At 40.9% G+C, this 17,815-nt stretch overlaps 1 protein-coding gene across 2 annotated transcripts; it reads left to right on the forward strand.

Moving 5' to 3' along the window:
* The first annotated feature begins 10,584 nt into the window (after positions 1-10,584).
* On the forward strand, positions 10,585-15,968 carry LOC6612181 (V-type proton ATPase 116 kDa subunit a). 2 transcript variants are annotated; one of them, XM_002036662.2, is made up of 4 exons: positions 10,585-10,688; positions 13,211-15,410; positions 15,508-15,679; positions 15,743-15,968. In XM_002036662.2, exons 2-4 carry the CDS (start codon positions 13,232-13,234, stop codon positions 15,834-15,836), a joined length of 2,445 nt encoding a protein of 814 aa, XP_002036698.1. In that variant the 5' UTR covers positions 10,585-10,688; positions 13,211-13,231; the 3' UTR covers positions 15,837-15,968. The 2 variants fall into 2 exon arrangements, with proteins under 2 accessions (XP_002036698.1, XP_032580799.1); XM_032724908.1 differs by having other exon boundaries at positions 10,602-10,697.
* Positions 15,969-17,815: the final 1,847 nt, after the last annotated feature.

Here is a 17,815-nt window from a genome sequence, read left to right on the forward strand (position 1 = left end):
TTCAACGGGCCAAGGAAAAGCGCTTCGACCCAGAGCGAAATGCTTAGCGATTATGCGAGTTTATAATAAAGCCGACGAGGCGCATGGAAAATAGGTCCTGCCATTAGGAAAGGGATGCGCACAGGAGAAGCATCCTTGCCAGGCAGCCATTTGTCAAAGTAGTTTGCCGCCGTAACCTCGTCACTATCTGTCTTTCAGGGCCGCAGTCATTTATCATTTATGCGTTGCATATCGCATCTAATATGGGTGTGGTTGTGGGTGTGTGCCTGAAAAGGAGTGACTATGACTAGGAGTCATTTTCAGGCCTGCCACTTCTTTGAAAAGCAGCTGTGCTTGGCTCAAAGCCGCAGTTGATTTGCAAAGCCCGGGGCACTCGACCATTTGATGTTTTAGTTATGTGACATTTGATACTTTGAAGGATTCCAAAAAGGCCCGCACAGAAAACCGCACTCAACCGCTGGGGGAGAAGGTCTGTGAAAGGGAGTGCCTTTTGCATTCACTCATTTCACGCGGATTTCACGCATGTCAAACAGAAATTTGTCAGGATAACAATGAAGGCAGCTGCACACAAAACGGATATTAATATGCCCTTGGCGACTCATTAAAAGTTTAACGTAAATTCAAAGTTCGTTGTGTTTAAATATCGTCGATTTAATTGGAATTAATACTGTTCTGGTAAAAAAAAAGGTATTTATGTTTGAACTATTGGTATAAAACCAATGCAAATCTTACAACTAATGGAATCTTTAGTCAATTTCAATGGGAACCCAAAAATCTATTTGATTGCCATTCATAACCATTTTAAGCAGTATGAAATACCCTTAGCAAGTAGCAAATATCTTACTCTGGCCAAAATGAAAGATGGCCCACTCTTAATAAGCACACGCAGCTCAGAAGGAACGAAGGATGAGTGGGTGAATCGATGGTCATACATGTCTATTGGTGCCAAGTGACTTGGGTAAGGAAACTGCTGTGCGTGGCTTGATTGATAGCCCGGGAAAATGGATTTTTCATATTTCACCCCCCACCGCCGCACAAGTAGTTTTCCTAATATTCTTGTCGCCGGGCAATTGGCACGTGTGACCGAAACGCACACACACGTGGGAAAAGCCACAGCGTGTTAGGCACATAATTATGACCTCAAATAGACATGAGCTTTGGCACTGCTTGTGTAAACTAGACGTTTCCCAAATTAATATTCATCTGGAAAATCCGAAGCCTCAGACAGGGCCAAGGGAAATGAAACGACTGCTTTGTAAGCCAGTAACTCTTCGAATGGCAGCCATTTCAAATGCAACTGCAGCTCCAGGAAAATTCGACATTGGTTATACCATATGGCTCCCCAAGCCAAGTTTACGAAGCGAGAGTCTGTTTACGGCCAAGCAAATGGCCAAGTTGTAATGGCATTCGGTATTTGCTTGTTAAATGTGTTAATAGATTTGCCCAACTACTGTGCGCATTGCGGCGCTCTTGAGGTCCATATACCATTTATGGGCAGATGCTTGGGATATTAAAGTACCTTTAACAAATTATATCGCATTACTTCAACATTAATACCAACCAGCAATATGTTGGGGCTTTGTGCCGGTATGTTCCACATTCTGTGCATCCAGAATGCTAGAATGTACTAAATTCCCACAGCCAATGCTTGAATTAAATGCTCAATTTATTGAGGGAATAGAAATATAGATTTCTAAAATCCGAGAATTGCATCCAAATATCGTTGAAATACTGTATGGCAAATACTCTAAGTTTTCAGCGATATTCTTTAGTACTGTTTAGTGTTAATTTCAATTGTAAAAATTTTACAAACATTAGCCTAAGTATAAAAAGTATATAAGTATATAAATTACAGATCGTTCTTTCTTCAACATTTTTATGCTAGACCCAAATATTAAATGGTCGAATAAACGAATATTGATTTAACCTTGTGTAAATTACAGACTGAATATACAAAAAAAGTTTTTTACACGTCAACTGAAAATTAAACCCTTTTATTTCAAAAACAAGATGATTAAATGTACAATTCTTTTTTACAAACAATGTTTAAATAAATAAACCAATGAAATGAAAATGTTTTTTATTACTTTTAAGTGTAACACACGAAATTCATATCTCTACATCGCATGATGAGTTCTGGTCAAATTGCTTAAATAATAATTTTATAAATTCCATAAATGTTCAAATGAGAAGAAGTTCAATATCAATAATATTGTACAACCACATCGACTTACTTTCTGAGAGGCGTTCAAAAGTAAGAGTAAGTTACAAGTGTTTATTTACTATTCCACTTGGAATCTGTACTTGAAAACAAAGTTTCACTTTATAGAACAATGATATTTACAGGCACCCTTAGGCGAGAATATGGTTAGCAAATATTGAGCAATTTCTAAACAATAATCTCAAAACAAAAGATATCGATGGATTTTGAAGGTACAGTAAGCCAAGTGGAAGTTCCTGAACCATTTCCCTGTGCATTGAAACTCCCATCAAATTGGCAATTACTTCTGATCATTGTTTCGTCTGGATGCCGGGACAAGTGTAAAAGTTTCAGCTTTGCACTGGACACGGATGGGCTCAAGCAAGCGGGATTTCCCTGCCGGCACAAATCTATTTTCCGCACAACTTCACCACCAAGTGTAGCCAATGTGTGAAACATGAGCAATTTCCAAAAGTTGCAACTCAAAAGCATAAATCGAAGCCAGGCAGCTTTGCTTTCCTCGAGGAATCCCCAGCCGAAAACTAAACTTCAAAAGCTAAGGGAAGCCGGTTTAGAACTTGCCCAAAATCGTAAACGGAATAGCCAAATGGGGATCGGGGATTCGAGGATTCGGGGAAGAAGGGTACAGTTTTGCAATGAGCTTATGTTGCTGGCCACTTGCAATGCGAATATCTTTTTAGAGTGCCCGCCCGCTCTCTTGGCAGTTGCATTTACACAAAACCAATAAACTTAAATGGAAAATCCGTAGACTATAAATCATGGCTTAAGTCCATTTCCTTCGTTGTCAATACGTTTCCGCTTTGTTGTGGGTTTTCAAAATGAACACATTCGAAGTGGAAAGCCAAAAACCAGTTGTAACCAAGCCTCCTAGCCCCAAAACCCCTCTTGCCACACCTCCCACCCCCTTCCCCCGCAATCATCTGTTAACGTAAGGGTAAAAAGTGCAACAAGAGTTGAGTTGAGAAATGGCCATGATTGGACGACGGACTGCCCTCCATCCAGAGCGGCACAGGCTCCGACTGCTTTACATTTTTTTGGCATGTCCATTTGCAAAGTCATTTACCCACTCTCTCTCGCACACACACTCACACACACGGCACTCACTCAGTATCCAAGTCAACGTTCAAAAGTCGCCTTGTGTCCTCGTCGGCGTCGTCCTTTCACTGGTCCTGGTTGGATTTGACAGTCCTGCTGTCAGTCAATATATTTGCAGCGTGCTTGTTGTGCAGCGTTTTCGACAACTCATTTTATTAGACCGCACGGACAGCTGCGGTGAGAATACTAGGACATTGCTGAGAAACCATCCTTAAAATACAATTTATTGTGTTTGTTAAAATAAAAATAAAAAGTATATTTCATGAGAACATTTTAATAAAATCGATATCTATCTAATGTATATTTGCTCTGAAAATGTTGCTTATATTTTCTTCAACATTTGCTTGAACTGACAGAAAACTTGTTTATATGAATATTTGTTTATATGAATATTTATTCAGCTAAATAGTCTGTAATGTCCCTATTTTCACGGCCACACCTGTGAATACACTCTCGCCTGCTCTTTTCTTCTCACTGATGGACTGATGCACTCGGCGGACTCGCACGTTTGCGGTCAGCCCTAGAAAATTGATGTGACTTTTTATCACCAAGGGTCGGGGCACTCGATGAACTATGTTCCTCGATTTCGGTTTTCATCTGTGGCCGTTGACATTGTTGCCATTGTGGAGCAAGCAAACCGACAACACAAGCAAAATGAATCAAAACGAATGTCATAAAAAATGAGGCTAGGTTTTCGTCTTTATAGCAAAAAGTGTTCCTTTAAGGAGTGCCACACAAAAAAGCTTCAAATTTTAATCAGCTAATTCCGTGTGGATATGCCACCTATTAAATTATTAATAACATTAGGAGGAAAATGAATTGAATTAAAAGGAAATCATGCAAACAACATATAAATTATGTATTCCTAATCAGAATACAGACATGCCATGTCCGTGCTCCAATTTCGAGGCAGACTCATAACTCAACCAAAAATGCCAAACAAATTGTTGACAGGCGAAGGCAAATTCGTGATACATAAATTATCTGCTGGCATTTTTTATGACTGTCACAGTGTCGGCGGATAAAACACGAAGCTACATATAAGAACTAAGCATTAAAGATTCACGGAAAGTAGATTAAACGACTTGGGATTGGTATTGGAATGACCATAAAACTGCAAATGGAAATGTCAGCTTTTCCAGGGCTCCACCTTAGTAATCTGTATAATAAAAATGCCCAATATTATTAATAACACTCCTTTGGAGTTGCTCCAAAATCGCTAAGTAGTTGGCCATTTCAATACCCTCTGCACAAGCTGGTCTTAGTCCGCAATGCCCCACCCAACTGGCTCCTGTATAAATACCACAAAGCAAATAAACACGCGCAGCTCACGGCCAAACAATATGAGATATATTGAAAACGTGCATAGCAACCCAGCCACTTAAGACGGCCCGGCGACAATGCGCTAATAAAATCTGTGCGGTCAATCGGAGCCTGCGGACCCTAGCATACCTATTAGTCGAATGCCCTACAAGAAAAGGGAAACATCGAAATATTTTAAAATTTACAAAAAGTACAAAAATGTTAAATATCTTAATATCTATATTAAATGCAAGCGTATCTTATGTATTCTTGTATGCTCTAGTTTTTTCTGAGTAATTTGCCTAAGACGCCCACAGTAACACTTTTCTCCTACACCGTAAGAAAAAGGACAACTATAGCAAGGGGACTTAGGCGGCGCAGCTGGGAGCCCTGGCCTTTTATGTGGCAGTGTGGGTTGCAGGACAATGGGCTTGGCCAAATATGGGTTTATGGCTTGTAAAAATCCATGTTAATAACATCAACAAAGGGTGTGCAGCGGAAAAGGGTAACTAGAGAACAGGAGCCAGTCAACGTTCTGTCCGAAGCTCAAGGCTGCGCAGCAACTTAAAACTCCTGCAGAGGCATCCTTTTCCCACGCCTTACCAACACACATACATACAAACACAAAGGCGTCGGAAAATGGAAATGGAAAATGGAAAAGCCAGGCTTTGAGCTCAGTCCTGGCAACAAAAAAATGCAGGGAAAAAAGGTAAAGCATCAAAGCTGGCGCCGCATCATTAGTGTCATATGTGAGAAAGGTGGTGGTGAGCTATTTATGTTATCCACATGGCATAATAAATCAAAAATTGTTGCCAATAAATTTATTATTGTAGATTATCTTCAGCCACCTTCGCACAAAGGTAGTCGTCTGCCCACCTTGACAAAAGCTAAAAACTGCCTGCCGGATGCCGAGTTAACCCTTGGCATCCAACAATTTATCAACATCAACACAAGAGCAGCTACTATAAATTACCAAAATAAAAAAGAGCAGAAATGTGGGCGAGGGGTAGCTATATTTACTGAGCTGCTGTTTATATGAGATTTTTGGAAAGGAGTGGTCTCATCTATTTTATAATTGCAACCCATTATGCATGTATGATGGTGTTTCTTTAGAAAGTGGTTTTAGTTTATAAATCATAGCTCCTCCGGAAAATTGGGTCTTTTCTTTACATATCATAAAATTTAATCTATGAAACTGAAATGTTTGTATATGCAAGCAAAAGAACACAAGAAATATAATAAACAAAAGGTATTTATAAATCTTTGTTGATTCTAGAATTTTTGGAAATTCAATGTTCAAATAATTTTCTTTATTAAAATTAATTCCGTCCAGCTTCGAAATAAATAAAAATAAGAGCCAATCACATTTAGAATAAATATAAAACATATTAAATTAGTTTTTTCATATGCATATATCTACATTTTTGCCTAGGGAACTAGATTGCTGCATTTTCGGATTCTAATTGAAGAGTCCCATTTTTTTGCACCATTTTCCCCATTGATTTCCATTTGCGAACTTTTGTTTGCGCTGCTTTCGCATTGCCATTACATAATCAAAGGCAAATTAACGTGTCCAACTCCCAGTCGCCCAAATTCCCCGCTCTTTTTCTGGCCTGGTTTAGTTTTCGTCCTTTTTGCTCCTGCTGCCGCATTGCAACTGTTGACAAATCTCTTTTTAAGGGCGCGCTTAAAACGTCATTTGAGCGGGATCTTGTGTTTTTTTTCCACTCATTTCTTTGCTGTCCCGCATTCGGCCGTGTTTGGGGCTCACATCGACGGTCTAAGCCAATCAATATTTAACACATTTAACCCTTTGACGACAACGAACAATGCTGCTACCCGCTGATCGTCCTCCGTAAAATTAGCATAAAATTTGAATTTTACAGCCAAGTGAGGCGTATGCAGCGCGTGATTGACAGCAGTCAAATTCAATTGAAAGTGAAGGGTGCCGTACGCAAAAAAAATGTTGAATGAAATGAAATAAAATAAAATTTAATTCAAATAAAGCCAATTTTGAAGCGTTCCGAAAATAAAATGCCAACCCCTACATAGGTACTTAGACTAACCTTTTGCCTCTGGGGCGACCTTGTGGCGAAACTTTTCACAGGGCGTCAACTTTTTTCCCATTTCACCAAATTTTCTTCGCCAGCTGTTGTTGTTGTTGTTATCCTTGTTGATCTCGTGCCAAAGGGATGCAGAGCGAATTGGCAACGTATCGGCGGCGGCTCCAGTATATTTTGGCATGGCCCCAGGTTGCCAAGCGCGTGAAATTGGCGGGAAATTGCTTTTGGGGTTGGGGAAAATCCAGCGTTTGGCTTTCGAAGGAAACCTGGAGCAAATCAATGACGCTTGCTTTTGAAAATATTTCTAGGGGAAATCTAATTTTATCCAAGAATTTGAAATTGTATTTGTAGTCGAGCTAAAAGACGGATATTTACAAAAAAAAAAGGAAATGAAAAATATTGTTTTAGATCTTTTGATTCAAATGTACATTAATTGATTGTGTCACTTCAATTAGCGATTTATATATTTGTAAAAGATTAATATTAAACTACTTTTTTTTAAATATTTCGCATTTTTTTGTAATTATTGGGAAACATATATTTAACCAAAATAATACACAGAGTATTCGAAAGATGTGCCCTGATCTGTTTTATAATTCAATTTAGACAAAGTGCATGGCATATATGAGCAACAGGCTGGCCCATAACACTTCTCCATAACAATGAAAATGAAAATAAAAAATAATCATTTAATATAGTTGAGCACACGCAGCACCAAGCAAATTGAGACAAGCACGGCAGAGTCACAGGAGCCAATACGATGATATTTTTGCCATTGTTTGAAGCAGATGGAAGGGGGGAAACGAGGGGGAAAATCGGGGAAAACGCAACAGTTGACTTTTATGCACGACATGACGCAGCGCAGCTTTATGTGCCCAATCGGTTTACTTTTCCGTTTTTACCATCCAAACTGATATGCATTGCAGTTGAGCTGGCGCACAACGTGGCGTATGAGTAATACCCGTAACAATGTACATAATTGTCGAGATGCCTTTTTCCAGCAAAAAGTCTCATTAAAATTGTGACACATTTCGTATCCAAACAAAGTTACAGACCTTAAGTGTAGCTAATTCATCACTCAATATTTGCTTAATTATACAACAGATAATTCCTTAAAGCAAGTTCGTCACTAAAAACGTATGTTTCCTATTTTTTAAACAGCTCGCGCAAATTATTCAAAACTTACCCCTTTCACCATTATCCAAATAAACAGCAAACAACAAATAAATCCATTGTCTAGACTGCCCGCAATTGTTGTGTAAGCCTCAACATTGTTTTAGCCACAAACGATATATCATTTCGCATGTGGCACGGCATATTAGCGCTGGTTTTTACAACATTTTCACACATTTTCGTTTCTGAACAAATTACGTGCATTATTGCAGAACATAAGTGAGAAGCAACAATAGCTGAACCCTTTTCACTGTAAATTTTCGAGAGGTCGTGTTTTTTTTTGGGGTGCTTTGGCATTATGAAAATGCTTTAAGCAGAAAATTGGATTTTTTCATCTTGAATGGAAAACAAAACACAAAAAAAAAAAAACAAAGCGAGGCAATAACAGTAAAGCCCCCCCGGTAGCTACAAAAAATAATAAGTATTAAACATCACCCAAAAGAATGGCGAAACAAAAAACAAATAAATGTTAGATATGCTGACAAAGGTAGTACAATAAATACGAAATGACGTTGCTGCCACGGCTGCTGCTAATGTTAAATTTTACGTAGCATACTTTCGGGCCCCCTTGAGGTGGGCGTAGGAGGCGTGGCAGGGGCAATGGACAGGAGTTCTCGTTTTTTGTTGGTAGTTCGTCGTAATCGTGCTGATTGTTCCGTTTTTTGTTTGGGTTCTTTAATTTCATTTCAGGCCATTCTTATTTATTTAACATTAGTTTTTATTTTACGAGCAATAAGAAGTACACTTGCCAGCAAAAATGAAAACAGTCCGAATATTGCCGAGCGTAAGCAAACAATATTAAAACTGAACCTAAACTGCAGATTGAATTTAATACAGCTTTTATAGTGGGGCATAAATCAAGGCTACACAGTGCCTAATTGTTTAATCAAGAGTGTAAACGATGATAAACCTGGGCCATAAAAGATAACCCAGCGATAAACCACCACCTTACGAGAATACTGACTCACTACTAGCCTCAGAAATATACATACATAGTACACACGAAATTCCATTCCCGGCATGTGTTTACCCACAATAAAGCCCGGAGCCCGAAAATCACTAAAGATAACGAGTTGGCGAGTGCCCCTGGAATTGCAATTGCAATCCCCACATAAAACGGGCCAGATCTGCGCTATTCCGCGTTGGCCAACACATCAGAATCCAATTGGCAAACCACGCCAAAAAGCTCTTACACCGCCGGCCATTTTGTTGCAACTCGTACATATTGGCATTAGACTAATCCAGAGTACCGCACGCAACAACTTAGTTATTGGCCATGGCCGAAAGCAGTCGGCAGAAGTCCCGGAATTGCCGGGAAATTGGGTCACTGAGAGAAAATCACGATGGCAAACAAACGTCTATTTAAAAATCATATAAAATATTGGCTTATGTAAAGCTTAGTATATTATTTTGCAAAGCATTAATAGTTGTAACAAACATATAACATTTATCATTGACATCTGGTAAAGAAATACAAGTAAGTACAAGTAAGCTTTTCTAAATTTTCGCTGTGCATATACTTGGGTCTTAACTGCGTTTTTTTTCGCCCAAAGCAGACGGAATGGTGACGCACATTAGCCGATAGTGCAACTCCAAAAACTCAGTGGCCCAGTCCCTGCCCCATTTAATGTGCAACAGCGAAAAGTTGAACGTGCTGGCAGCTAAATTCCTTTTTCATCCTCTCTCCTTGGCAACAAACACACTCACTCACACACTCGCTAACTGATGGCCATTATCAGGATCATTATGTGGCATTAGGAGCCGCGCCACCAGGATGATGATGTTGTTGCAGCTTAAAGTTGTATGCGATTTATTTGCGGTCTACTTGCCCTCTAGTGTGTGTGCGTATGTGCGCGCGCATGTGTGTGAAAAAGCGAATTCGAGCTCATTTAAATAGCATAAATTAAGATGCTTAAGCTCATTAGGTGGAAGTTTTTAATTAGCAAAACTGGACCGAAGTCCTTGTAATGACCAATGACTGGCAGGTGGTCGCTTATCATTCGTGGGCAAAGGCAAAAGGCCATCATACCAGTCAAGTGGTTGCCAAAAATTATAATGATTATACAGCTAATTCAGTTCCTACGAATCTGCGTCTACTACGACTGTAATAGATAAGCTACATTAATCACACGTATTTATAGATATATAATTAATATCTTAGGAATTACATTTCCAATTCCAAGCCGATAAAAGCCAAACACGTTTAAACTGAAACGGAAACGTTAATTACTCCATTTGTACGCCTTTGAAATTAAAATCAAATCAAGAGTGGGAAATGCCCGATGATTGATTGATCGCACCCTCAATCACCTGGTGGTGCCTTAATAAAGTCTGCATCGGTGGCAGTGCCATATCAGCGGGTGTCATATTGTTGCAACACAAGGGACCCACTAGCCCGAATTGTGTCAATCAGATAATGGAGTAGTGTGCGTGGGTGGTTGGAGTGTTGGCCAACTCGTGCTTACACTCAATCATTGATAATGCCTTGGGGAATGGCCGGCCATAAGAAAATTGACCAGCAATCGGAGGTTGCTGGACTGGCATAATTGTGTTTCGGTTACTCGCCGATTACCGTCTCTCACCGGCGATAAGCCACAATCGCAAAGTGGTTTCGAGCGTGTGATAAAAAATTGTAGGCACAAAGATTATGAAGCTCTCTCCCATGGCAATTGGCCCGGTGTATTGGTGTATTGTTTAGATTAGCCCCAGTCTAATTGGCCATAGGGCTCAACAGGTCTTAGGCGATCGCACAGTTCTTTCTGCGCCGCTGAGCTGGCAGGTCGCGAATAAAATATTAGTAACTATCATTTGGAAACTTTTCTTTTTCACGTAGTGTAAGTGTAGTGAGTATCCTTAAATATTCCTGAGAAGCTTAAGTGATTACTAACTCGGTCAATTCATTCCCTTACCGCTGTGACTAAGTAGCCGAGTAAAAGACTCTCACGTTACTCATACGCCACGTTGGCAAGCATGCCGCTAATGCGCGTGTTAGCCACACTCCTCGGCCATTTCTTTGCACAGACACTTATTGTTATCAGTTCCCTTAGGGTTAATAATATTAGGTTATCAATGTTGTCCGAGATAAGCTTTAACTGGGCACATTATAAATGTTCCTTGCGAACAGAGTAATTCGTTAGCCACTCCTCACGTAATTATTCAAAATTGCATTTGACTTAATGGTAATTTCTTCAGCGATAACGTATCTTAATTGGAAATTGATAATCACTCGATAACGTTCATTAAACATCGATTTTCATTAGCCTGACACTAGTATTGAACTATAAATTGGTTTATGTCTGCTATATGGAGCCATAATAGCCTTGTGACGTTAGAGCACGTGATGGATCATGTGGGGCGTACAAATTGAACCACTCAATCGCCGAGTTAAAATTTGCCACCCAACCGATTGGGGCTTCGATAATATTTTTACGGCCCACGAATGGATTTCTTAATGAGCCCCGTAACACCGCCTGCAATCCGAACAATCCAACAATCCCCAGTGAACCCGTAATTGCAGACATAAACCAGCGGGAATGGAAAACGGGAATGGGCAATGGGAATGGGAATGGGCCATGGGTATTGGCCACCCGATAATCAGACATTTGCGTGAAGTTTGCCCCCGAAGATTTATTGCCATCTTAAAGGCAATTGTCTGGTCTGTGCAGATTTATGGCTTAGACTGATGTACAAAACTGAAACCGATAAGCACCGACTTGCACTGATTTATCCACAGATGGCCATCAGCAAATCCCAGTCGGCTGCAGTTAATCAATTCTATGAACCGTTTGTGCAAATCACAAGGGTGTGCGCCTTATTGTAAGCTAAAGTAAAATCAATTCAATTCTAAGTTGATATGCAAGTGTCTTCTAAAGAATACATTTTTATAAATCAAGTAGACAGAGTGACACAATCCACATGACCCAAGGGTACAAAAATTCTAAATTTAATTACTTCAAGTTGACTTCAGCCTCAAACTGATAACGTAACGATTAACGATAATAATAACCAGTACAACACGAACAAATTTTTTTTCTAAACAACTTGTGGATATTTTTAATTAATTGATATGAGCAAAGATACAATTGTTCATCATTAGATATTATTTTATTTGTAACATATATACAATTTTGCGACTGCCTTTGCCTTTAACCTAGCTATTAAAAATATCAACAATTTATTTTAATCCCGCAATTCCGTTTGAAAGACCTCACTTCCCTTGGCTGTAAATCACATTCCTGGTGTCTGTGATAAGTCGAAACTATCAAAAAATAGCTGAAGTGAGGCCACAGACTGCGTGTCTTTTTATCAGCCAGTCGAGAGCGAGAGTCAATCATGATTTTATGGCCAGACAGGCGGGGCAAAATCTCGGCCAGGCATTGGTCTAACCATAAATATCCATATAATCTGGCCTGCCCAAAACGGTTATCAGAAGACAATGCACTGAATGCCGGGGCTGGTAATAAGCGTTTAATGCAATAAAAGACTTTCGGGGCTTATTTATAAACCAACTGATTGGCGGTAATTGTTAATAATTTCAAATTATTAATGCGCTCAGCGCTCAACGCCCACTCCAGATAATGCCCCGAATGCCAGTAGATAACAACCGAAACGATCTAGATAGACATGGTAGCCTGCGGTGCGTAATCTAATCTATTTTGGCCAGGTTCTGTTCCGAATTGTTGGGTTCCACTTAGGTGATTGATTGCGATATTGGCAGGCACTGCATTCAAGTGGACCGACCATAAACAATGTGCGTCAGTTGGATCAACAAATTTGAGTCCACCTGTCAGGCGGCGGACCCATTAAAGCCCTTGAAAACAGCTAATTATCCAAACTGATTAGTAAAATGTGGCATGCAGTGGTAGAAAATATACAGTGTTACTATTAGATACTGTTCAAAGATTTTTATATCTTTTTTTCAAGAAAAATTCTTGTTTTTCTATTTTTAACAAATTGTTTCTTTTAATATTATTAGAAACAATTCATGGTATGAATGAATTTCAGTTCTGTTTAAGGCTCCTATCATTTTGACACTGTTATAAACGAATTTATTAAGTTATTGCACTCTTATCATTGTTGGAATTTTCGGTGACTATTACCACGATTGATCACATGCCTTGGCAATAAAAATATCTAATAAAGCTTCAAAAGTCAATTTTTATGTGCACCTAATTGCTTTGTCATAAAATCAAATAGTACAATATGCACCAATAAAGAAAATGAATAACCAACATTTAAAAAGTCGTCACAGTCGAATAAGACAAGAATCTTTCGATTTTTTAACTAAGCTGTCGATCTCTATAAACTACACATGGCTTTGCTAATTTTAAACTAAATATATAATTTATTTTTGCAGTTATAGACACTCGTTTTGAACATGGGGGACATGTTCCGCAGCGAGAAGATGGCCCTGTGCCCGCTGTTCATCCAGCCGGAGGCTGCCTACGCCTCCATCGCCGAGCTGGGCGAGAAAGGATGTGTCCAGTTTCGCGATCTGAACGAGGAGGTCAGTGCCTTCCAGCGAAAGTACGTCAACGAGGTCAGGAGATGTGATGACATGGAGCGCCGCCTGCGGTACGTGGAGTCCGAGATGAAGAAGGACGAGGTGAAGCTGCCAGTCCTGCGACCGGAGGAGGAGCCCAGTGCTCCCAATCCTCGCGAGATCGTAGACCTTGAGGCTCAGCTGGAGAAGACCGACAATGAACTGCGGGAAATGTCCGCCAATGGAGCAAGTTTGGATGCCAACTTCCGGCACATGCAAGAACTCAAGTGCGTGCTGGAGAACACCGAGGGCTTCTTCTCTGATCAAGAAGTCATTAATCTGGACGTCAACCGAAAACTGGACCCCGAGGATCCGGCAAATTTGCCAGGAGCCGCCCAGCGGGGTCAACTGGCCTTCGTTGCTGGTGTTATCAAGCTGGAGCGATTCTTCAGCTTTGAGCGCATGCTGTGGCGCATTTCCAGAGGAAATATCTTCCTGCGCAGAGCCGACATTGATGGCCTCGTCGCCGACGAGGAAACTGGAAGGCCTGTGCTGAAGACCGTCTTCGTGGCCTTCTTCCAGGGAGAGCAGCTGAAGCAAAGGATCAAAAAGGTCTGCACGGGCTATCATGCCGCCGTCTATCCCTGTCCCAGTTCGCATGCAGAGCGAAAAGAGATGATCAAGGATGTGAATGTCCGACTGGAGGACCTCAAGTTGGTACTCAGCCAGAGCGCCGATCATCGTAGCCGGGTTTTGAACTCAGCCTCCAAGCATTTGCCACGCTGGTCGATTATGGTGCGTAAAATGAAGGCCATCTATCACATCCTGAACTTCTTCAATCCCGATGTGACGGGCAAGTGCCTGATTGGCGAGGGTTGGGTGCCCACCAACGATATTTCCACAGTTCAGGATGCACTAGCTCGAGCCTCGAAGATCTCGGAGAGCTCCATACCGGCATTCATGAATGTCATCGAGACGAACGAGATGCCGCCGACTTATACGAGGACCAATAAATTCACCAATGGCTTCCAGAACTTGGTTGACTCGTATGGCATGGCCTCGTATAGAGAAGTGAATCCGGCTCTTTACGCCTGCATCACATTCCCCTTTCTGTTCGCCGTGATGTTCGGTGACTTGGGACACGGACTGATCCTGCTGCTCTTCGCTTCCTGGCTAATCATCAAGGAAAAGCAACTGTCTTCGATCAAGGAGGAGATCTTCAACATATTCCTCGGCGGCCGATACATCATCTTCCTCATGGGAATTTTCTCCATTTACACCGGATTCATTTACAACGATGTGTTCTCAAAGTCCATGAATATATTCGGTTCCGCTTGGCACATGAACTATACGAGGGACGTGGTTCAGGATGAAAACCTTAAATATATCACCCTGAGGCCGAACGATACGGTTTACAAGACATATCCCTTCGGCATGGATCCCATTTGGCAACTGGCCGAAAACAAGATCATCTTTCTGAACACCTTTAAGATGAAGCTGTCGATCATTGTCGGCGTGATCCACATGATCTTCGGTGTCTCCATGTCGGTGGTTAACTTTGCCTACTACAAGAAATACGCAAGTATTTTCCTGGAGTTCCTGCCCCAAGTCCTGTTCCTTCTCCTGTTGTTCGGATACATGGTCTTCATGATGTTCTTCAAGTGGGTCGTTTACAATGACACCGTTGAAGGACCGCTTTCACCGGCTTGTGCTCCGTCTATCCTGATCCTGTTCATCAACATGATACTTCAGGGCAGCCAGGATACTCCTGAGCCTTGCAAGGAGTTCATGTTCGAGGGTCAGAAGAGCATCCAACAGGTCTTTGTCATCATTGCCATCATTTGCATTCCTTGGATGCTTCTGGGCAAGCCTCTGTACATCATGATCAAACGCAAGACGAGCGGGGCTCCCCCACCAAAGCCCCAAAGCGGTGGAGGAGAGGGTCATGGAGAGGACGATGAGATGGGCGAGATCTTCATCCACCAGGCCATCCACACTATCGAGTATGTCCTGAGTACGGTCTCCCACACGGCCTCATACCTCCGATTGTGGGCCTTATCCCTGGCTCACGCACGTAAGTTACACTTTTTATTACATTTAAAACGCATTTTTATTCCTTTCATACAATTATTATTTATATTATTATAATATATTATGTTTCATGTTTACAGAGCTCTCCGAAGTGCTCTGGAACATGGTGTTTTCCATGGGATTCAAGTACGACAGCTATATTGGCGGAATTCTCATCTATGTATTCTTTGGAGCCTGGGCGTTGCTCACAGTCGGTATCCTGGTGCTCATCGAAGGACTCTCGGCCTTCCTGCACACGCTGCGTTTGCACTGGTGAGATTCGTATAATGAGGACACATTTTGAGATGCATTTTAACCTGCCATTTGTTTTTGCAGGGTGGAGTTCATGAGCAAGTTCTACGAGGGCGCTGGTTACGCCTTTGAGCCTTTTGCCTTTAAGACCATTTTGGATGTCAGCGAGGATGACTAAGGAGCTCGGCACGAGAGGTCAAAGGAGAACGACAGGGCGCAGGACGCACTACCTTAAAGCATTTTCCCTTTATTCCGTTCTATCTTTCGTTTTTTCACGAAAAAATAAATTTCGTTTGATATGCATACATAACTCGGATGCGTCCCTCTGTTTTCCTGGCTCATTTCTGTGTTTTGTCAGCCGACGACAAATGTTTGTCATATGCTTTTTGACAGTTTTGCTTTGGTCACGCAAGTGACAACTGCAAAGCACACTCTAGAAAACACATCTTGTGTCTGAGCACACACACTCACACACACATTCCCAAACGGACTGACTGCACATTTTCGAAACAATCTCAAAGCAAATTGCTTGATATCCGCCAAAGAAAGTTTGCTCTACTGTGTGTGAGTGTCCGATTTTTTCTCATTAGAAAAGTTGTCATATGCTGAAATTATGTTGTCAGTTCGACTGTCCATTGGGCATTGAGTTGCGAAATTGAACACTGGGCAATTTAAATAATAATAGTATGACAGATCGCATCAACGAAAAGGAAGGTCCGGATTATAGCGCAGTTGTTTCTGTCATTCGGTGCATGTAAAATGAGCAAAATTGATTTATTTTACCAAGTAAGAAAGGTGGCTCAATAACGACAGATAAAAAAACGTAAGCTAAGATGTCATTTCCACTTATATAATATATAAAATTATATATATAATATATTATTTTCAGCAAGCAAAATCTAATTCCATGAAAATATATACAACTTGACAATCAAATTTAAACCTTTCATGGATTCCATGCCAACGATTTTCGTAAAAAAAAAACTGCTAAATGGCGCGAAATTCTTTTCAATTTCAATTTTGAGCGTCAGCCCTCGATTCTTTGGGTTCCTGGAACCTTTTCGCCGTGTTGTTTTTGCTTCTGAGCTGCCCTCTGCGCGTTTCCAAATATTTGCATTCGAACTCAATTGGCTGCGTTTTGTGTTTATTGCCTATTGCTTGCTGGCAAAATCGAACGTGTTCTTGTGTGTATCTTTTTTGGGTTTTCGTTGCCGTTGTCACCGCCATTGCTCTCCTGCCAAAAAATATTTTCGCGAGCAGCGGGGTGTTGACAATCGGGCAATGGAGAATGGACAATGGACATTGGGCACCAAGCAGTGGGCAATGCTCAGGTGCTTTGGAGGAGGACAGGTGATCCAGCCAAAACACACACAATGCAAATAGGAATTCAAACAGGCTGCCAAACGCTTTGAACCCGCATGTCAAATGCTATTTTCCCAACAACCGAACAACAGAGGCGGCTAAAAGAACAAGAGCTTATGATTCTATTGTGTTGGGACATTAAAATACCCTAAGGATATCATAGTGATTATGCAAATATTATTTTTTATGCCACAAGGCTTATCTTAATATTCATACCTTTCAATAAAATTCGAAATCGGAATTAGTTCAGTTTTAAAAAAAATCTATTTAATACTTGCAATAAAATCACGGGATACATATTAGTTCATTTCCTAACGATTCTTATGCTATAAAATGCACTAAATTAGATGTTATCCTTAAGCAAAAATCTCTTCTCTACTAACCCAAATTAAACTTCAGTGACACTGACCGATTTTTCAAACCAATAGACCGAAAATATCAGGAGATTTCTGAAACAAGCCAAACTGAGTATGCCACAAAAAAAAGCTATCAACTATCTGCCACCCAGCGGCTAGTCGGCAGTTTTGGCCTGGAGGCATCCGTGGTTTAACCGTGTTTGTGCAGCTGACATTCTGGTCAAGTTCCCTTCTGCCGCTGCGCTCTTTGTGAAAATAGAACATTTCGCATTACGTATACGCCGCGTATCGCCAGCGACATCAGCATCCGAAATAAATGCAACAAAACAAGAACGGCAATTCAGGCGATCCGCATATAAATATGGCTGCAAAATACATTAAACAAATAAATGTTTGTGCATGCATAGACAGTTGGTCGTAAATTACGTGAACTGGCCTA

This window comes from Drosophila sechellia, chromosome 2L, assembly GCF_004382195.2.
Source record: "Drosophila sechellia strain sech25 chromosome 2L, ASM438219v1, whole genome shotgun sequence".
In the NCBI taxonomy this organism is placed as follows: domain Eukaryota; kingdom Metazoa; phylum Arthropoda; class Insecta; order Diptera; family Drosophilidae; genus Drosophila; species Drosophila sechellia.